The sequence below is a fragment of the Carettochelys insculpta genome, chromosome 5 (assembly GCF_033958435.1).
Source record: "Carettochelys insculpta isolate YL-2023 chromosome 5, ASM3395843v1, whole genome shotgun sequence".
NCBI lineage: Eukaryota > Metazoa > Chordata > Testudines > Carettochelyidae > Carettochelys > Carettochelys insculpta.
The window spans coordinates 3289654-3312311 of record NC_134141.1 but is presented as its reverse complement, the minus strand read 5'-3'; the positions used below and the strand labels follow the sequence as shown (position 1 = coordinate 3312311).

General features: G+C 44.9%; 1 protein-coding gene across 5 annotated transcripts in view; it reads left to right on the top strand.

Annotated features, from left to right (window-relative positions):
* The window catches only part of GNE (glucosamine (UDP-N-acetyl)-2-epimerase/N-acetylmannosamine kinase), a 79946-nt gene that overhangs the window by 34729 nt on the left and 22559 nt on the right, over positions 1 to 22658 (top strand). For all 5 annotated transcript variants that reach the window (XR_012645605.1, XR_012645606.1, XM_074994544.1 and 2 more), the window contains exons 5-10: positions 617 to 829; positions 3903 to 3990; positions 4810 to 5020; positions 13788 to 13917; positions 21460 to 21681; positions 22328 to 22510. Coding sequence is in view for 3 of the 5 variants with exons in the window: in XM_074994544.1 (XP_074850645.1) it covers positions 617 to 829; positions 3903 to 3990; positions 4810 to 5020; positions 13788 to 13917; positions 21460 to 21681; positions 22328 to 22510 (1047 nt within the window). In the remaining 2 variants the exon portion in view is untranslated. The remainder of the gene's footprint in view (positions 1 to 616; positions 830 to 3902; positions 3991 to 4809; positions 5021 to 13787; positions 13918 to 21459; positions 21682 to 22327; positions 22511 to 22658) is intronic.

Sequence of the window (22658 nt, the reverse complement as noted above, 5' to 3'; positions counted from 1 at the left end):
AGTTTTTCAGAACACTCTCTGAAGTTATTTCATCCTCTGTCTCACTCAGAACTCCTAATCCATCTGCATCCATCCTGGTTCATTTCAGCCTTTCCTATGGCTTTCTCTTCCCTCCCTACATATTCACTTATGCTACCTCATCTACCCACATATAAGTAGCTTAGTGATGTAGGTATCACATTATATACCACTGGAACCACATGCTGAATGCAGGATCACCTTGACCCTTCAATTTTTTGAAGAAGGTAAAGGGAAGGCATTGCAGTTTTAGAGGGATGGACAAACTATTCTGGTCCCCCCGCCCCAGCTCTAAAATGTTTAAAAAATAAACTTGTAATGAAGTGTTTCCCCATTGGATCTCAGACTCTTGGTGGGAAGCCTATGCTTGATGAAGCAGCTGTGAGGAGTCCTGGTTGGATAGGTGCCTAGAATGAGCAGAGTGATTTATGAGAGGGAGCAGTCCTAGGAATACCAGCCCTTCTGCTTTCACAGTACTTTTGTCTTAGCACCAGAGGCTGCTACTAACATATAATTACTGTGTATACAGTTGCCCCTTCAGTAACCACAGTGAAAATTTCAGTTGTTGGTTGACTTCAAGTGTTGGCTTTTTCTATAGGAAGCAAAGAGATGGTTCGGGTGATGAGAAAGAAGGGGGTAGAGCATCATCCCAATTTTCGAGCAGTGAAACATGTTCCATTTGAGCAATTCATCCAGTTAGTGGCACATGCTGGTTGTGTGATTGGTAACAGCAGCTGCGGTGTTCGAGAAGTGGGAGCGTTTGGAACCCCTGTCATCAACCTGGGGACACGTCAGATAGGAAGAGAAACAGGTATGTGTTTGATACTAAGTTAACTTCCTGAGGGGTTGGGTCTGGTTATGTGGCTGTGTCATCACAGAAAACAAAGTCAAAATTTAACAGGCTTACCAATAGCATTTTTAATGGACATAATGGAAGTAGGGCAGTTTTCATCTACCTTAATAACTTTAATGGTCTGTGTCGTCTGTTTTGATGATTTTTATAAAAAGGCTTTTATCTATCGTCATTATTATTGCCCTTTATGCCTACTGGCATGTAAGGCAGCAACAAAAGTCCTCCACTTCTGCCTGTCACTGGCCAGCCATTCAATAGCGCCCCAAGTGTGATTCATGCTTTTCATTTCTAATTCAGCAGTCCAGCGCCATGTTGTCTTGGGTCATCCGCGTTTCTGCTTCCCTTCAGGGATCCAAAGCACAGCATCTTTGTGATGCAGCTTCCATCTTCCCTGAGCACCTGCCCAATCCATTGCCTGTGTCTTTTCATAATGATGGTGGCCAAATCATCTTGCTTGCACTGTGCAAGCATGTCCTGATTTGAAGTTATTCTTGAAATTATCAGTGGATCCTCCAGAGGCTTCTGGTGTGAAAGGTTGACAATTTATTGAGGTTGGAGTCTGTCTTCTGCCAGCATTCTTATCTATATAATAATGCTGATAAGAGGGATCTTTGGTAAAACTTCAGTTTGGTGTGGATGCTGTACTGTGATGACTTCCATACAGCATTCAGGCTCACGAAGGTGTTTCTGTCTTTACTGAGTCCACTCTGGATATCGCTTCTGACACCTCCATCTTGTCTGATACTACCACCCAAGTACGTAAAGTTCTCTGTGGTAGGTAGGTTGTGGCCATCGATCTTGACTGATGCTGGTGCCTCTATTTTTAGGGTCACGACTTCTGTCTTCTTCTGGCTAACTCTTGGTCCCACTTGTTTTCCAAAGGTGCAGAGTCGATTTGTTTTCTCTTGCATATCATGATGCATATGGGAAAGCAGCAGGAGGTCATCAGCAAAATCAAGGTCCTCTAGTGTGGAGAAGATGGTCCATCTGATGCAGCTTGGCTCATCTTCTGTTGTACTCTGCATAACTCAGTCTATGACTAAGTTAAAGAGCATCAGAGACATGATGCATCCCTGCCTTACTCCCGTCTTAACTTCGAAGCACAGATATTTGTTTTCCATGGTGCATGTGAAATTGTTTTAATAACTCTTGATGAGCTGCACTACTTGTGGTATTCCATATGCTCTCAAAATATTCCAAGGATTATCCCATGAGTGCTGTCGAAGGCTTTTTCGAAATCAATAAAGTTGATGAACGACCGCCTCTGCCATTCAATGTATTGCTCACTGATGTCACACAGTACAAAAATTTGATCTATACGCCCCCTTCCTTTGGGAAAGACAGCTTGTGCCTTCCTCAGCAATTTGTCAACAGCATCTGGGATTGGCTGAATAACGATCTTAGCAAGGATCTTGCTTGGCACTGAGAGGAGAGTGGTGTTGCACCAGATGTTACAGTCATTGAGTGCTCTTTTCTTGGGCATAACAACAATTCCATTAGTCCATTCCTCTGGCACCTGCTTCTCTTCTCATGTTGCTGTAAAGAGAGGTTCGAGAATAATGGCTGCAAGCTCTCAGTGTTCCTTGAACAGTTCAGCATTGAGGTTGTTGTGTCACGGAGCTTTACCATCCTTTAAGGAGTTTATTGCCATGCTAATTTCTTCCATTTTTGGTAGAGCAGTATTTATGTCGAGGTCTGTTTCTGCTTCTAGAATGTCAGCTTCTTCTGGTGGTGGCCTGTTTAGAACTTTCTGAAAGTAGTCTGCCCAGCAAGCCTCTTGTTCCCTCTCTGTTCTAAGTACATTTCCTTGTTTGGCCATGACAGGGATATTTGTACTGGCATGATACTTACTGCAAACAAGTTTGGTGATTTTAAAAATCTTTCCTTGCTCTCTTTGGCTGTGTCTACACTACCTCCTTACTTCAAAGGGAGGTTGTTGGGAATTTATTAATAAAGTGCTGCGGTGCATATGCAGCATTTCATTAAGCCAACAACCCCCCACCTCCCCGCAGCAACTCCAAAGTGTTAAACTTCAAAGTGCTGGCTTGTGTGTAGCCACGGCTCACCCACTGGTACTTCAAAGTGCCTGAGGAACTTTGAAGTCCCTTTACGCCTCAAAATTTCTTCTTCGAGATCTTGTAGTGCTTGAAACCTGTTTTTCACCTTAAGGACAAAAGTATTCTTAACTTTGGGATCTTGTAACTTCTCTACATCAAAGCATTTCTGCCTGGGTACCTTGCAACTATTGCTTCTTAGCTAAAGCTTTATGAGTGCTGTCAGAAGGTGGTGATCTCCGCTGACATCAGCCCCGCTTTTCACCTTGACATCTAGCAATAAGCATCTCCATGTTCCATTGGTCATGAAATGGTTGATCTGATTATTGACTCTATCATTTGGTGAGCACTAGGTTAGCTTGTAACTTTCATGGTGAGGAAAGAACATACCTAAATAGTCTAACTAAAATAAAAATGGGCAGTGCCACAACCAACAAAGAGTAACATACATAAAACTATGCATTCTAGTATGACCCTGCAATTTTAATATACATGCACATCACCACCAGCAGCAGGTATAAAAAGCAAATATATAGTTTTTCTTCACAATCACACAAGTGCTTCAGATATGATGTAAATATTGGTTTACCTTCCTGTTCTTCTCTGTGGTGCTCTACTGTATGGGAATTACCCTATAGTTAAAAAATTCTGTTCTTTAAGTGCTTAGCAGGCAGCCTCTTCTACCATGATAGTTTTGCTATTGGTTTCAGTGGGAGCAGATCCTAACAGCAATGTTGGTGTAACACAAGCAAATAAGATGAGGACACGTACAGAAATAGGGACACTGTGTGCACATAGGTCGTGTTCCTGTTGGGTAGGTGTGAGGCCTAATACATTTTGCCCAAACACAAAAGTGATTCCTTGTTCATTTCAGACTGTTCTCTGATGTCAAAATCGCAACCTCTCTCCACTTCCCTGTCCATTATTTATCAAATAGGTGGCATGCGCTAGAATGACATGGTGTTTTTGATTATTAGGTGAAAACGTTCTTCATGTTCGTGATGCTGATACACAGGACAAAATACTACAAGCTTTGCATCTCCAATTTGGAAAACAGTATCCTTGGTAAGTACCTATATCCATCCATTGCACTGCAGGGGCCAAGAGAAAAGTCCCTGAGGCCTTGTCTACAGTTAACCTCACCATTGATCTACTTCAGCTACACCAATAGCATAGCTGATGTCGACATACCTACTGTGACATCTTGTATGCAGTAAGATTGGTGGGGGCTGCTCTCCTGTCAGCACTGGCTGTTCTTCTCTTTTTGGTGGAGTACCAGTGCAAATGGCAGTAAACTCAAAAATGGATTTAGAACAGCTGCTGCGTTGATCCACTGTGTAATGAAGACAAGGCGTTAGTTGAAACCTGGGTGGAGAATAGACTTCACTGTATTTGTTCAAGATTAAGTCACCTCTCTAGGAAGGATTAATCATCTTAGATTTCTTACTACATAAAAAGGAAAGTGGTCTGTGAATTTCAGAATTTTTGCACATTGTTTTCAGACTGAAACTCATACAGCAAAGCTTTGCTGCAGTGCCTTGATGAACAGGGCTCTGTGTGGATGTCTAGAATTCTTTAAAAAAAAAAAGTGTGTGTCGGGGGGTGTACCATAGCCTCGTAGAACAGGGCTAAGTGAGAGTACAGAGTGGAAAATAGTGGTAATTCCCAGCTTGTGCTACCTGTAGCTGGATGGCCCAAATTACTCCAGAGTGATGAAGCGTCTAACAAAGCCTGTGGCAGTCTCAGGGACTCAAAATAGATTATTGTCTGGTAGATAACGTGGTACAGGTATTAACCTTTGAGATGTGAAATATTATGGCCTTAGAAGTGCTTTAGAGACTTGCTGTTTTATCTGCCCTATAACTGTTGCTTTTTATGTTACAGCTCAAAAATATATGGGGATGGTAATGCTGTTCCAAGAATTCTGAAGTTCCTCAAATCTATTAACCTCAAAGAGCCACTGCAGAAGAAGTTCTGCTTTCCTCCTGTAAAGGAGAACATCTCACAAGATATTGACCATATCCTAGAAACCCAGAGTGCCTTGGCTGTGGATCTAGGTGGAACAAATCTCCGGGTAGCAATAGTGAGTATGAAGGTAAGTACTATAGCATGCTTTTCTACGTCTGTACGCACCATTGGTGTCTCCAGTGATGTTAGCCCTCTACTGGGGATAGTGAAATGCAGCACTGTCCCAGAGGGAGATCCTAGGTGCACCATGCTTTTTTATGCCAGGGCTGCCCACCAGTTTGGAGCAAGACAAAGCCGTGATCCCACTTGCTCCTTCTATCTTTAGGGAACCATTCACCAGCAGGGGAACAGTCTCTGAACACAAGGACTTCAGTTGAGTTTATGCCTTTATATAGACAACCATTTGCCTCACTCTCCATACCATCTCCAGTATGTCCTTATAATGGACATGCAGAATATCTGAAAAAGAGACAGAAACTACACTCTTTTGGATAATTCGCGAAGGTCATAATTGATGGCTTACATTAGTGGTAAGGAGCTTTTCACCAGCGAAAAACAGCTAGGCCAAAAGTTGTCACTTTCTGATGGCTGTGGACTAACAGTAGTTCTTCTGAGAACAGGAGCCTAGCACTCAAAACAGTCATCAGACTAGAAGGTAATTGGCATCCCTGCTCTTTCTCTGCTAAAAGTGACCATCCCAGAACAAGTTGAGACATGTTGTGGAGCAGTGTGGGGAAACCTACACCATCACAGTCTGTGTTCTAGATGTTCTGCAAAGAAGATATTTTAATGTCTGGGTTTGTCAGCTCATCATCTTTCACAACCAAAGAATTCATGGAGAGTAGATAGTTCTTCTTCGAGTGTCCCCATGGGTGCTCCACGTTAGGTGTCGGGCTCGCCCCGGCGCCGCAGGTCGGATCTTCCAAGCAGTTTCTGCTGGACTGCACATGCACCGGTGCGCGCCGCTCCCCTGCGCGCTCCTGGCCATGTGCACAATCCGGTCCCCGCCAGTTCCTCTTTAACCGCCATCAGCTGCGGACGGAATCCGCTCAGGCTATGGCCAGAGTTAGCATATTTAACGTTTTTAATTGTTTTAAAGTTTCTTCAGTCTTAGATTAAGTTAGTCGGCTGTTGTTTTCAAAAAAAAAAAAAAAAACAAAGAAAGGAAAGGAATTCAAAGCTTCCAATCCTAGTAACAAGCAGAGCACCGGAGGCCAGGAGCCTAGGGCCATTAGTCCTCCTGCCGCGGCAGGCTTTATCCGAGAGGGGAACAAGCACAGAGAAGGTGCTAAGTACCCTATTAACAACTCAAAGACTCACCACAATGTCCTCTTCAGGATTCAAGAAGTGTGAGTCGTGCCGCGAGGCGATGCCAGCGTCTGATGGGCACAGTCAGCATATAAGGTGCTTGGGGGAATCCCATGTCACTCAGAAATGTTCCTTCTGCGCCAAGTTAACATCCAGAGCAAGGAAGGACAGGGAAATGCGGCTGAAAATGCTGCTGTTCGACAAGGCCCTCCAGCCAGACATGCCGGAGTGGCCGCAGCAGGAGGGACCCTCCGGGGCCCATAAAAGGAAAGCCGCGTCCCTAACCCCATCAGCGCAAAAACGGAGGAAAATCTCCCCAACCCAATCCCTGCTGGCAGCAACAGCGAGCAGGATGGGTGGAACGCACAGCCCCCAGCCGCAGCTACAGCTGATTGGCGGCGGCGTGGAGACGCACGTGGCGGAGGTTCAGCCTCCGGTGATCAAACAACCGCCCCGCACCGCGGGCAGGGCGGCGGCCAAGCAAGCGCCGGAACCGGCGGCACCGCTAACAGCGGCACCGACCCCCGGGGAACCGGCGGCGCAGAGCGCTCAGGCACGCGACCTGCAGGCACCGGGGGAGACCGCCCGCGCGGCACCGCTGAGGAGCGCGGTGCAGACTACAGGGCCGAGATCCCCGACGCGTCAGGGGGCGGAGCCACCCCCACAGGGGAGGGGAAAGGCAGCACAGAAAACATGGCACCGCAGTCCCTCTCCATACAGGGCTCCTCTGCTCGTGCTGCGGACTCCAATGAGAAGGCAGGGGTCACCCCTAGCCTATGCAGAGCCCCCATCTCCATTTCTACAGCCAGCCTCCCCATGGCTTGGACCACCTTCGCCCTTCTTGGGCTTCGGGCCACTTGAGTACTACCACGAATTGGTCTCTCCAGCGTCCCAGGTCTCCAGAAGATCTCGCACCCCCAGACGTAGGGGGTATGCACCAAGGGAGTGGTCCAGGTCACCATCCCAGGAGCAGTGGCCGTGTTGCCATGGTCGCCCCTATCATGCGGGGCATAGACACCATAGGCATACTACCAGGGACAGATCCCCACAGACGGTTCCGTATCTCTGAGGGCAATCGTGAACGGGGACAGAGACTCAGATATCTCAGGGGGAGTTGGTTCTGGAACCCTGGGATTTTCCCTCGCAAGCTTCTAGCGAGCAGGTGTACCACCGTCAACAGGACCCGGAGGGGTCCAGAGAGGCGTACCCTAGCGGTTCCTCGTTGTCCTCCCCGGATGAGGCTACGGCCCCAGGTGACATCCATCCTCCGGATGATCTCAAACAGTTCCAAGAGTTGTTTAAAAGGGTGGCCTTCACGCAAGGTATCCAGACAGCAGAGGTGCAAGAGAAGCACCATAAGCTCCTTAAAAATCTGAGACCTCCGGCCTCCTCTAAAATAGCCATACCGCTTGACGAAGCAATCTTGGAGTCCGCCACCATGATATGGCAGACCCCTGCGACTATTCCGCCTGTCCACAAGAGAGCAGACAAGAAATACTTCGTGCCAGCGAAGGGCATGGAGTTCCTATTCAGCCACCCGCAACCAAATTCTCTGGTGGTAGAATCGTCTCAACAGAGATCAAAAACGTCTCAGTTCAAAACAGGGGGAACGGACAAAGATGCCAAGAAACTAGAGCTGTTCGGCAGAAAGGTCTACTCCTCCTCCACCCTACTGTTGAGAATGGCGAATTACGCAGCGCATCTCGCGTACCACAATTTCGACAACTACTCTAGGTTAACCTCCCTCATGGACTCGCTTCCAGAGGACAAGAAGCCGGTGCTCAAGGCTATCGTGCAAGAAGGCTACGCCGCCTCGAGGACGGGAGTTCAGATTGCCCTGGATGTTGCGGACACAGCAGCACGCTCAACAGCTACGGCAGTGGTAATGCGAAGGGAGTCCTGGCTCCAAACCTCGGGTATATCGAGGGATCTGCAGGCAAAGATCGTCGATCTCCCCTTCGACACGCAGAAGCTGTTTGCTGAATCAACTGACTCGGTCCTTCATTCCAGCAAAGACTCAAGAGCCACTCTTAGGACCTTAGGGACCTACACCCCTCCATATAGAAAGAAAAAGTACTACCCTCAGCAAAGACGGTACCAGTATCAGCCACAGCGTCCCCAGTACCACAGCGGTTACGAGCAAGGGCGACATCAACAGCATCAACAATATAGAACTCCCAGGCGAGGTTCCCAACAGAGCCGTGCGTCCTCGGGGCAGGGCCAAAGGCCACAAGTTTGACACACAGATCCAGGGCTGCGCCATCACTACCATCGCACAATGTCATCCGAAGCTGTTATTCCACCATCGCCTCCGACCATTCTACGACCAGTGGCAAAGGATCACCACAGACAAATGGGTGCTGGAGATCATAGCCACGGGGTACACGATCCCCTTCCAGTCGCTCCCACCGCCACGACCTCCACCCAGGCCCCACCTGCAGGATGCCTCCCATGAAGCGAGACTCAAGCAGGAGGTAGACATCTTATGCTCATAGGGGCAGTGGAAAGAGTGCCGGAGCAACTGCAAGGGAAAGGGTTCTACTCCAGATACTTCCTCAAGGAGAAAAAGACAGGAGGCTGGAGGCCCATCTTAGATCTTCGAGGCCTCAACCGGTACCTGCGCAAGCAACGCTTTCGGATGATCACAATCGCCTCCATCCTTATGGCACTGGACGATGGAGATTGGTTCGCAGCCCTCGACTTACAAGACACGTATTTTCACATAACTATCCATCCGGCTCACCGACGATTCCTCCTGTTCATGGTAGGCAAAGAACATTTTCAATACAAGGTCCTACCGTTCGGCCTCTCCTTGGCCCCCAGAGTCTTCACCAAGACCTTGGCAGTGGTGTCAGCCTACCTGCACAGACAGGGGGTGTTTATATTCCCGTATCTGGACGACTGCCTACTCAAAGGGGCCTCAAAGGAGGAGGTACTACGCATGATACGCGTCACAGCAGGCACGTTCTCTTCGCTCGGCCTGGTTATCAATCTGGCAAAATCAAAGATAGACCCCACACAGGACATAGAGTTCATAGGGGCACGCATAAATTCTATTACAGCGAGAGTGTATCTACCAGAGACACGCTTTTGGGCCATCGGCTCCCTCGTGCAAGTCATCACCTTCAGCCCTACGGTGCCGGTTCTGATGTGCTTACAGCTGCTGGGCCACATGGCAGCAGAATGTTCGTAGTACAGAACGCCAGGTTACACATGCGCAGCATGCAGCACTGGCTGGCGAGTGTATACAAACCGGCAGCACACACCGTTCACAGGGTGGTGTCGCCCACGACAGAGGTGCGCAAATCCCTGCAATGGTGGGTAGACCCCAAGAACATGCTAACGGGGTACCCTTCCACCAACCACAAGTATCGGTTTTTCTTACTACAGATGCCTCCCACATAGGGTGGGGAGCACACATGGGCGAAGAGGTGACGCAAGGACTTTGGTCCTCCACGGAACAGTCACTGCACATAAATATACTGGAGCTCAGAGCGGTGTTCAACGCCTGCAGACACTTTTGAGACCATATACAAGGCAAAGTAGTCGGGATCAGTACAGACAATACCTCCACCATGTTTTATATAAATCGGCAAGGAGGAGCTCGGTCCCGTGCCTTATGTGCGGAAGCAGTCCAGTTGTGGAACTGGTGCATCGCCAACAATATAACCTTGAAAGCCTCGTACTTATCAGGTGCTCACAATGTGAAGGCAGACCAGCTGAGCAGGCGTTTTGCACTCACGCACGAGTGGCAGATCCGTCCCGATCTGCTACGACCGATTTTTCATGCATGGGGCTTTCCCCAGATAGACCTGTTTGCCACTCAACACAACAAGAAGTGCCCATGATTCTGCTCCAGGGCAGGACTGGGACGGGGGTCCCTGGGGGACGCATTCGCGATCTCGTGGAGGGGCCCCCTGCTTTACGCTTTTCCTCCCACAGTGCTGATCCACAAAGTCTTGCAGAAAGCCAGGAGAGAAGGAGCCCGAATGATCCTGACATGGGATCGACAGCAATGGTTCCCCCTACTCCTGCGCATGTCGGACCGTCCACCGATGCCCCTCCCGGTGGCGCCGGATCTGCTCACGCAAGCCCAGGGGTCCATAGTGCATCTGCACCCCCAAGGCCTGCGACTACAAGCGTGGTTAATCCATGGCTCAGCTTCCTAGAGAGCACATGTACGGAGGAAGTGCAACAAGTCCTAGAAAGTAGCAGGAGGACTTCCACCAGGAAGACATACAAGCAGAAATGGACTCGCTTCACGGCATGGTGTTCTACCAAACAGTTAGCCCCGCTTTCGGTGCCTATACCTGTAATATTAGAGTATTTACTGGACCTCAAGAGAGGAGGACTCTCACTATCCTCGTTAAAGGTCCACCTTGCCACCATTTCGGCGTTCAGACACGAAGAGGAAGGGCACACGGTGTTCGCCCATCCCATGGTTACCAGGCTCCTCAAAGGGTTGGTAAACCTATACCCCCCTCGGAAACCGCTTCCACCTTCATGGAACTTGGACCTGGTGCTTAGTGCGCTAACGGGACCACCGTTCGAGCCTTTAGCCACGGTTTCCCTCCGCCTCCTTACGATAAAGACGACCTTCCTTCTCGCAATCACGTCAGCTCGCAGGGTGAGCGAGCTTGCGGCAGTTATGTCAACGCCACCCTGCACAGTATTTTCCAAGGAGGCGGTAACCATACGGCTGCATCCAACCTTTGTTCCTAAAGTTTCTTCTGAGTTTCATATTAACGAACCTATTGTTTTACCCTCGTTTTATCCAAAGCCTCATAACTCTAACAAAGAGGCACGCCTACACCTCCTGGACGTGAGGAGGGTGCTAGCCTTCTATATAGACAGGACCAAGTCCTTCTGGAAAACGGATAGACTCCTAGTCTCTCTCGCTCCCAAATCGAAAGGAGAAGGTCTCTCTTCACAGAGAATCTCGAAGCACATCGTATCCTGCATAAAAATGTGCAACGAACTCAAAAAGACTCCTTTACTGGCCATGCCCAGGGCTCACTCCACTAGGGCGGTGGTGGCATCAAGAGCCTTTTTTCAAGGGCATTGTGCTAAAAGACATTTGCAGAGCGGTGACCTGGTCATCCTATGACACCTTTGGCAAGCACTACGCCCTTCACAGGGTATTCCAAGAGGATACCCATCTCTCGACAGCAGTCCTCTCGGGGACAAACTGCACATGGTCCGATTACCCATCTCCTATTTTGGGTTACTACTGGGTAGTCACCTAACGTGGAGCACCCACGGGGACACTCGAAGAAGAAAGAAAGGTTACTCACCGTAGTAACGGTGGTTCTTCGAGATGTGTCCCCGTGGGTGCTCTACCACCCGCCCATCGTCCCCGCTTCGGATCTCTGTTTAGTGTTTTGCAGGAGCATCCGAGGCGGTTGGTCAAGGAACTGGCGGGGACCGGATCGCGCATATGGCCAGGAGCGCGCAGGGGAGCGGCGCGCACCGGCGCATGCGTGGTCCAGCAGAAACTGCTTGGAAGATCTGACCTGCGGCACCGGGGCGAGCCCGACACCTAATGTGGAGCACCCATGGGGACACATCTCGAAGAACCACCGTTACTACGGTGAGTAACTTCTCTTTCTCTGGCCTGTGGCTAGCTCCTTTAAGTAACATTTCCCAGAGTGGCCAGTATGCCCCTTGGGCTGGCACGAAGAGCTAGACAGGGAAACACAGATAAACCTCTCATTTTTTTCCCCAGAACCTTAGCATTATTTTATTTTTAAAAAGTGTCTAGCTGTTCTGTTGTGAAGGAAAACTTGAAAATGTGACCTGGGTGTAAGTGATGAAGAGATGTTTGCAAAAAGCCTGACACAAGCTCAGAGGTGTTAACTACCTCATTCACTTGATTGAGTACAACTCCAGTGCCAATAAAGAATACTTCATATTTGGTCACCGCTGTTGCTGATTTCACCACTTAAAGCATCTGAGATAGGAGAGGCAATGGTATGTTATAAAGGTCTACATAATCTACTTTGATCTACTGTAAGGTCATGTCTGTGCTGAGGAGATCATATTAGCATAGGTAGGTTCCTAGAGCTATAGCAGCATAATTCTATTGTAGGTGCAGCCTCCACTGTCTGAAGGAGTTTTTCCATTAGTGTAGGAACACCACCACACTGAGCAATGGCAGCTACCTCTACTTCTTCATTCACTGTGCATTTACCCTGGGCTTAGGTTGGCATAGCTATAGTGTGTGTTTTGTTTCATTGGGTTTTTTTCCACACATCTGGCAGACATAGCTGTGTTTATCTAGACCAAAATCCACCCTACTTGTAGACCAAGTCTGCTTGACATCCTGTTTTTAAGTAGGTGTTTAAAAACATATGGCAGAGTGGAAGATGCAGTTGGTTTAGTTTTCCTGAAGGGTGGAAGTCAGTTTCAGAAAGTTTGGAAAGCACTTGCTTTCCTAGAGCTTTCAAGCTCTTCTCTCAAAGCCAGAACAAAATTACCTTGAAAGGTTGTCTCTATTTACTGCACATACTTGCTCCTGAAAAAAACAAACTGTAAAAGGAAACTAAATGACAATTTAAAGAAAGTATGGTGCTTTATTATTGATCTAATACTGGCATTTGAGTGGGAACTTGTACTCAAATGTCAGGAAATTCCCAAAGGGGAAGTTGCTTTGGTAACATTTCAGTCATATGGCTTATATGCAGCATTATCTATTCCTTTTGTTCTTGTTGAACATGAACCACACTATAACACTTTGTTACCAGAAAATACACAAGATGTGCTTTGTAACAGTGATAAGATCACCAGGGCATAGCTTCACTTTAGACATTTACTCAGTTCTTAGTGTTTGATGTGCAAGCTTCACATTGCATTAGTAGTGGCTTTTCCCCTGAAACCCATGCATAATGAAATCTTTCATTGTTTTACAATGGTTAGGTTATAAAAATACTCCCCTCCTCCATCCCTCACGCCAACTGATGTTAAAGGTTACATTAATGCAAAAATATGTCAGTCTGGCATTCAGAGTCAGCATTGCTGTGAAAGAAACAATGTTTGTAACAGATAAGACTTATTCCTGATTTGAATTCCAAATGTGCGTGTCTACTTAAATCTGTTTCCAGTAAAATATCAGTATTTGACAGCACACAAACTTATTTGTTTAATCATACTTAAAAACACTTCCTTTTTAATCCAGCCACAGATCATGAAGGTATCTAAGTTGTCCCTTCCTCCTCTTTGATGCTGGGATAGAATGAAACTTCCATCATACGACATTATGGTTTGCTATTTGCAGCTACTTTGACAGCTCGTGGCATATTCTTTTGTCTGCCTCAAGTGTCCTTATCTTATATATGTTTTATAGCAGTTTGAAGAGGTTGATTACAGAAACCAGGACCCATATGTGTGCAAAAAAAAAAAGCTTTGCAGGGCCAGAACCCAAGATGTATATCCCCCTTCTCCCCTCCGGTTGGAGATAGAGCTGTAACCATTTGCAAATACAAAACTGTTTTTAAATCTGATGAGACTGTAATTTAAACAGAAGAGAAATCATTCATTTTGCAGAGCATTATATAAGTGGACAGGCCTGGTTGTTTTTTTCTTCTTAGGGTGAAATAGTGAAGAAATATACCCAGCTCAATCCTAAAACCTATGAAGACAGAATAGACTTGATCCTCAAGATGTGTATAGAGGCTGCATCAGAAGCTGTAAGTCTGAACTGCAGAATTTTGGGAGTTGGTAAGTTAATGAATATTGATTTTTTTTCTTCCAATACTTTAAATACTAAATGAAATGGTGTTCATTTTGTTAATTTAAAAATGCTTTTCAAGGTTGATCCTGGGTATTTTCACAGCTTTTATTTTGACAGTTTTGTTCTTCTTATTGGCCGTGTCTACACGTGCCCCAAACTTCGAAATGGCCACGCAATGGCCATTTCGAAGTTTACTAATGAAGCGCTGAAATGCATATTCGGCGCTTCATTAGCATGCGGGCGGCAGCGGCGCTTCGAAATTGACGCGGCTTGCCGCCGCGTGTCTCGTACAGACGGGGCTCCTTTTCTAAAGGACCCCGCCTACTTCGAAGTCCCCTTATTCCTATGATCAGATGGGAATAAGGGGACTTCAAAGTAGGCGGGGTCCTTTCGAAAAGGAGCCCCATCTGGACGAGACGCGCGGCGGCAAGCCGCGTCAATTTCGAAGCGCCGCTGCCGCCCGCATGCTAATGAAGTGCCGAATATGCATTTCAGCGCTTCATTAGTAAACTTCGAAATGACCATTTGCGTGGCCATTTCGAAGTTTGGGGCACGTGTAAACGTAGCCATTGAGTGTAACAATGGACTCTTAATGATGCGCGTGAGGAAAACACTGACTACAGTCATCTCTCTCTCTCTCTCTGAGTGGGACCTGTGGAAGCTATCCACAAAGCTGTGCCAATGCACCTCAGTCCCAACCTGCAGTAGTTATTTGTAGATTTTCAAATGGTGGCTATTTCATAAGAAGAATTTGTCCTTTATGATTTCCTGTGAAGTTTGATTCTAATGGCATGATTCTGAATGGCATTGTCTGACTGATGTTGCCCCACTATTTGGAAAGCGTAAGTTGGAGCAGCCCCTGAAGCTGCCACAGCTGACAGACACTTCTTACAGCTGTCTGTAGCGAATAACTTGAGTGCCTGCCGAGGTTCTTGACTCACCAGAGCAGCATAAAGAGACAAACGCAGTCCAGAAGTGACGCTTATGTCTGCAGACCTGGAAGGCAAGAGAGTTTTCCATTTGCTGTTTCACTGTAGCCAGTCCCAGCTTCATTCTGCTTAATGAGTGACTAAAAGCTTTGTTATTAAACATGGATTTTAGTGGAAAGAATTCTGTTTAACTGGAATATTAGAACTTCATGTAATTTTGGCCAAAACTAAGTTTTACTCTAAAACCAAAATTCTGATGCAGATCACCTAATAGAATAATGTTGTTGACTTTTGAAAATTCTTATTTGCGTAATGAGCCTGAAAACACTTCACTGGTGAGTATATAAAAGTAAAAGAAGCAGTTATACACACAATGTGATCCAGATCACTTAACTGAAGGATTACAAAATGTCAGTTTATAAATTCTTGAAAAAATTCTACCTTAAATTATTATACTAGCATATTAAATAACAGAATCTTTCAGATTGTCAGTGACCAAAATGTCCTGTTTGACATTTGATATTTCATTTGAACTAAAAGTTTTCTGTATGTGGCCTCAAATGATTAGTTTGTGTTGAAGAATTTCATATAAAACAGTTGTGAGGACTCACTGAGAAGTCATTATACTTAAGAAAATAAAATGCTATATTTCTATGCCTGACACAGTCTCAAAGGAAAAAAGATGTATTTTGTACCTCAATTCAGGACTTTGTTCCAGTCGTCAAGTTCAGGTGAGCCTAGATGAAACCTTGGAGCAATTTTTGTTTGTTGTTGTTTTTGATTTTTGGTGTTTTATCACTCTTAAAATAGAGTTAAAAATAAAACAATTCAAACCAATTTGTAGATGTGACATCAGATTGAAGGAATTAAGAATACCTGTAAGGATGCTTTTTGGAATGTTCTGGCATCCATTTAAACAAATGGCAAAGGTTTCTTAAGGTTATTTTTTGGGCACGGGAAATGCAAACTTCTGAATTCACCAGTGCTATTCAGGTACTCACATATGCCACTCACAGCAGGAAGCTGCAAAGCAACATGTCTTCTCGTGCTATTGCAAAGCGTTTTCGAAGACCTTATTATATTATCTTATAACTTGCAAGATACAAATAACATCCGCACCTTAAAAGTAAATGCACAGTGGGTTAATTCCTGTACAGTTAACAGCTGTGTATCCTTCTCTGAACTTGATTTGATTGCATAGATGGTGAGTGAGAGCAGATGCTGGAAATATTTGCAATGCTGGAAAAATAGGACTTACCTGAAAAGTATGCTTCAGTGCATTTATGGTAAATATGATACTATAAGCACAGGGCATGCTGGGTCATCATGCCAAGATGGCAGGTTATTTACAAACATGAACAATGATAGTTTGTTTAAATGCCCTAAAATGAATTGTAACTTTTTTTCAGAACTATTTGAAAATCACTTTCTTGTAGACGTGCACCAAATTCTGTGCTGACTTATTCCCTATGCACAGGGCATTTATGTGGATGTACGTCAATATAGAATTTTTCCCTGTATCTGTAACTTCTAAGTTTGTACTTAAATACTGCAGTGCAAAAGATCACACATGAAGTGAGACTGTCCAAAACACAAAACCAGATTCCGCCCTTACTGGAATCTCCATTACTGGAGATATTTAAGAGCAGCTTAAATAGACACCTATCAGTGATGGTCTAGAGACTCTAGAGTCTAGACGGTGCTGGTCCTGCTGTGAGGGCAGCGAGCTGGACTCGACCTCTCGAAGTTCCTGCCAGTTCTAGTGGTCTATGATTCTGAGGTTTGTGACGTGACATTAGGGATGAATTTTGCCCAGGAGGACAAAATGAGAACAGGTGTAAATAAGTCCAGCGCTTCTGGAAGTCGCCTAGACAAATTTGTCAGTGACTTAAATAGTAGCGAGCTTTGGATGCTGACTGTAAAACAGTCAGAAGGTGGGTGTCAGTGACAAAATTGTGCAACTTGCATGGGTACAGCATTCAGTGGGTGTGCAAGAGAAGTGTAACTTTCATGTGGAAAGAGAGAAGAGATACTAGAAAAAGTGTCTTACAAGATAAAAGAATTAATTCCTCCCGTGCTGCAAATGCTGATCCAAGGTGTAGCATAGTGGAAAATCACACCCAAAGAGAGTGGGTCTGATTCTTCTCATCCTCTTGCATGTGGCTCTGAGGAGCTGTTCTATTTTATGTCATTGAGTTAGTTGCATTTCCTGCTACATTTTCCTTTCCTCTTCCTTGTGCAAGTTATATGCACTACCGAATAGTAAGCTGTTGAATTGGACCCAAATCGTAGCTGTAATGCTTCATTTAGTTGACTTGTCTCAGAGCTTTTTGTAACTTTTTTCAAGTTCCTGGACAGATTTTTTTTTTCTGAGGTGTTCAATAATTGTGAATTTGTAATCCTGATATGTGGATTTCTCAAAGATATCATTTCAAAGCATTCTAATTAATCAAAATTTTAAAAGCCTTTATTTTAATAGAAAGCTCTGCTTTCCCTTTGCATCCCAGGGTTCTTGCTCCACTGATTTCTGTGTGGGTCACTCCTGACTTATGTTGGTGAGAGATCAAAATCTTGTTCAGCTTGGGGCCCACTATGATCCTCAGATCCCTTTATGCTGTAGTGCTTAGACAGTCATTTCTCATTTCATATGTGTGCAACAGATTTGTTCCTTTGTAAGGGGAGTGCTTTGCATTTATCCTTATTGAATTTTTGCCTCTTTACTTCCAACCATTTCTCCAGTTTGTCTAGATCATTTTGAATTTTCACCTGGTCTTCCAAAGCACTGCAACCATCCCAACTTGGGTATCATTTGCAAACTGTAGAAGCTTACTTCCTGTGCCATTAAAATATCATTGATGAAGATATTGAATAGAACCAGGCCTAGAACTGATCCTTGTGGGACCCCACTTAATATGTCTGTCATGCCCCCCATGCTTTACAAAAAATTGGCTTATGGATATGAATTTGCATAACTTGAAGATGCTTCAGGCACAATGCATCATGTGATATATTTTTAAAATTACAGTCTTCTGAATACATGTAGTCTCCTTGAAGATTTACCCCATATCACTTGAACAACAAGAAGTCCTATGGCACCTTATAGACTAACATATATTTTGGAGCATAAGCTTTTGTGGACACATAGTCTATAAGGTGCCACAGGACTTCTTGTTGTTCTTGCAGATACAGACTAACATGGCTACGTCTCTGATACTTGTCCCCATATTGCGTGGGATCTTAAATAATTTTTGTTTTTCTTCATTTAAACCATTGCTCTGGGTGTAGCTGGGGATGAGGGTCTCAGTATGCAGGCTGCCTTGGAGAGAGAGGAGAATCTCAGCCCTCTTACCACAGTATTTGGGGGCCAGGTGAGAAGCATGGTGTCCATGGTCACTGCAGCAGTCACAATTGGTGTGAGGAGTGCATGTACTCCCGGAGGGGTCAGACTCACGAACATATTCTCTCAAGTATATAGTAAGCTGTTCTTTTCTTCACCCTGCCCCCTGCTGCAGCAGTGGAGTTATAGCTGTCCTGGTCCCCCTATCTGGCCCCTTACTGCCACACACGATCATTATACAGTATAACTGTCCCTTTTAGCAGAGCCCTCCCTTTCCTTTTAGGGGAAACAATTGCATTCCAGGAACATGCCATTCTCCTGGCACAGCCATACCCTTACGTTGCTGTGCATTGTTATAAGAGGAAGCTGTATACCAAATTTGGTGTTCCCAGCTGTTACTATTTAAGAGGAGTTCTTGAACAAATGGACGGACCAGTAGACACACTTACATACAAACTCGCTCAAATATATCAAAGCATCTGATGAAGTGAGTCTGTGCTCATGAAAGCTCATGCTCAAAACTTTTCTGTTAGTCTATAAGGTGCCACAGGACCCTTCGTTGCTGTTACAGATCCAGACTAACGCGGCTACCCCTCCGATACTCAAATATATAGTAGATTTTTGTGTACGTGTCATTCTTGTTTGTAAAGTTAGAAATATGAAATGGAAATCTGTTTTATTAATCGGTCTTCTAGTGAAAGCCGTTAGTGATGCTTAAGAAGACTTAATGACGCAGTGCTCAAGACAATGATCAGTAGTAGATTTGTTTTTCCTGTAATCCCAAACTTTGGTTTGTCCTAGAAAGACATACGACCATGCCACCTGATGCTGGAATCAATTTTTAATCTGATATTTTTCCATGTGGATGGGGAGATAAAACCAATTATTCCCACACTGGGGAAAGTCTGTTTAAGGAATGGAAGGCAATCAGTCTTTTGTCTTCAAATGGATTTTGAGATTTCCTCCCCACCCTTAAAGGATACACATGGAGAAACCTGAAAACAAAGAACTCTTAAGAAGATATTAGACCCAAGACAGAGAGAAAAGATCATCTCTGTCTTGAAGGATTTTATCTGGAATAAGGACTAGGGTGAGAATTATATTCTGTACCATTGTTTCTTGTTAGGATTAGCTGGCATATTTTGTTTATTTTGGCTTAGTAACTGTGGGCACAGCCTTTTGTGGCATGACCATGACAACGTTGCAAGCTGCGGCCTGCACGCACCCCATGCATGATCAAGGCTTCGCTACCCAATCAGTTTCCCAGGTCCCACAAGTGGCAAGCCCCCTGCTTCCTGGCTCTCTTCCACTCTGGGAGCCAGGAAACTGACCAGTCCTGCTGCGCTGGCCAGTTTCCCAGCTACTGCAAGTCCAGGGGAGTCAGGAGCCAGACTGCAGCCTGTGTCCCGTCGCCCCTCAGCTTGCACAAAAATTTGAATTATACCGGGGATGCAGAAATGCAACCCCCATGTAACCTGAGGGTTTACTGTATTGGCAGCGCTGAATAGAAACAGAGAGATAACTATGTTAGTTTGTATTCTAACAAAACAAAACAGCAGTCATGTAGCATTTTAAAGACTAACGAAATATTTCTGTCCCACAAAAGCTCATCACCTAATACATTTTTTTGTTAGTCTTTAAAGTGCTCATGACTGCTGTTTTGCTTTATACCGGCAGGAGAGCTTTCTTCTCTGGCAAAGAGCAGTTACACAGGAGACCTGACAGCAGCCCAGCTATTGTAGTAAAGCTGTAATGTAGACATAGCCTAAGTAATTTTTAACTTGTTCTTCCCTTATTTTAGTCTCTGTTCCTACCTTGTTTTCACAGGCATTCAGTATGTTAGACGTTTTTGATGAAAACTGAAATAAAATAATTCACTTAGCATTTCAGCCATTTCCACATGCTCAGTTGGTACAGGTTGTACCTCCCTCATCTGTTACCCTTGGGACCTGAGTGGTCCTGGCCAAGGGGAGGTTAGGCTGGCCAGCTGGGTCCCTACAGCTAGGGGTACCAGCAGGGCTCCATGCCCCAGCTGGCTCCCAGCCACGGTTCTGTGACTGTTCTCTGTTCCAGCAACACCCATTATTCCTGACTGATGAAAGATGCTGCCCGACAAGAGAGTGCCAGATAAGGGAGTTTCAGCCTGGTTTCTCCCCCTCATTGTGTAAAGCCCTACCTTTTCCTTGGTCTTCCTCTGGGTCCTCACATGTCTGAAGAATGTTTTCTTGTTACCCTTATGTCTCTATAGTTAGCTGAATCTTGTTTTGCACCTCAGCCTTTCTAATTTTGTCCCTACACATGTGTGTGGTTCCTTTATATTCATCCTTTTTAATTTGATCAAAGTTCCACTTTTTGTAGGACATTTTAATTTAAAGTTTCATATCATTTTTAAGATGTGGTGGCCTCTGCCCTAATTCATGTCTTTCCTACACAGTGAGAAGGTTTGCTCTTGTGCCCTTAATAATGTCTTTTTGAAAACTCTTCAGCTCTCTTGAATTGTTTTTTTCCCTAGACATGCTTCCTATGGTAATATTGCTGCCTGAATTTGCTAAAATCTGTCTTGAAATTTTTATCTGTCTACAGTTCATTCCAAGAACTTGTTAGATAACCTGTGCACTGCTGTGTTATGTTCCCAACAGATAGCTGGATAGCTAGAAGTGCCCCATCACCACCAGTTCCAGTGCATTGGGTATTTTGTTCATTGTTTTAAAAAAAGCCTCATACAGTTCTTCTTCCTGGTTAGATGGGCTGTAGTATACCTCTACCATGACCTTGCTCTTGTTTTTTTTTTTTTTTTGTTTTGTTTTGGTTTGTTTGTTTTAATATTTGCTCCTTTTATCCTTACCTAGAAACCTAAAAAAAAATCTGTGTTGCTGGATATTAAAAACTTATTTAAAATGGACATCTCCGTAATACTGTACAAGTTTTTATATATGGCTAAGGAAAGTCACAGAAAGGTTAAGCAACTTACCCAGCACAACTTAAAATAAGAAATTGAGTTTTCAGATGCCAGTGATAACACCGCTCTGGTGATTAGCTGGGACACTGAGCACGTGTTGACAAGAGTGCTTGGATTCTCTTAGTTCTCTTTCCATGACATGAATGATGAGTGAAACTTAGGAGTGTTTTTTCTTCAGATTCAGAACTATATCACTTAGTGTTAAAAATAAAAATCCTTTTCCTCTCAAGGGGAAAATAGAGAGTAGTCCAGAGATATTTAGCCTTACCCTTGCTTTTTCTCTCTCCTGTGTTTTGGGGCTCAGGTGTTTCTACAGGTGGACGCGTGAATCCTCGAGAAGGAATTGTGCTTCATTCCACAAAACTCATTCAGGAGTGGAGTTCTGTTGATCTCAGGACCCCAATATCTGATGCTCTGCACTTGCCAGTCTGGGTGGACAATGATGGCAACTGTGCAGCTCTGGCAGAGCGGAAGTTTGGGCATGGAAAAGGAGTGGAAAATTTTGTAACATTAATCACTGGTACAGGTAAGTTTGCATACAGAAATCAAAGTGCTGCATTCCAGCTATCTTTATGTCACAGAGCTCCTCCATTCATGGGGGCTGGCCTACAGTTCTAGCATTGTGATTTAGTTCTCTTTGGCTTCAGAAGGAGGCTGATGGAGTAGCTAAATGAGGAGCTCAGCTTGACAGGTCATCCTAGTAGCATGTTGTGGGGTAGCACTGTGACAGTGGGTCTGACATACTTGTTAGATTAAAAAGATATAGACCATTTATACAGGTGTCAGGAACCTCAAATGAAGGACCCTCACTTATTTAAAAAAAAAAACAACCAAAAACTCCCCCATTCTTGGTTCAGGGCTTATTTAGTTTTGTTGACTTACAAATATCTAAAGATGACTAGATTCAGAAAAGAAGTTGAGGCTGGAACTGAGTTATAAGCACAGAGGTATGAACACGGTGGCATTTTAGGCTTTTCCTTCTTCTTCTGTAGTGTACTCAGAAATGTGTAGCTAGCACGACTCCCTTGATTTCAGCTATTTAAACTCAAGGTAGCTGTGTTGTGAGGTTTTGGGGGAATTAAGGTATTGCTACCCTAACTTCTGTGCTCCCTCTCTGGGGGATCAAAGAGTGGGGGCTGTTCTTTCTGTAAGAAATTTGCATCTGTTTACAGGAATTGGAGGTGGAATCATTCATCAACATGAATTGATCCATGGAAGTTCCTTTTGTGCTGCTGAACTTGGACACATTGTGGTCTCTCTAGAAGGACCAGAGTGCCAGTGTGGGAGCCGTGGTTGTATAGAAGCATATGCCTCTGGAATAGCCTTGCAGAGAGAAGCTAAAAAGCTACATGATGGTAGGTGTATTTTTAACCATCTTTTCTTTTTTAATTTAATTGTTCAATCTTCTGTAATGCTGCTTGTGGATGCAAAAAGCTTGCAAGCCTAAAATTCTAGGCATGCTACTGGGGCAACCATTTTTAACAAGCGTTCTGAAGGCACATC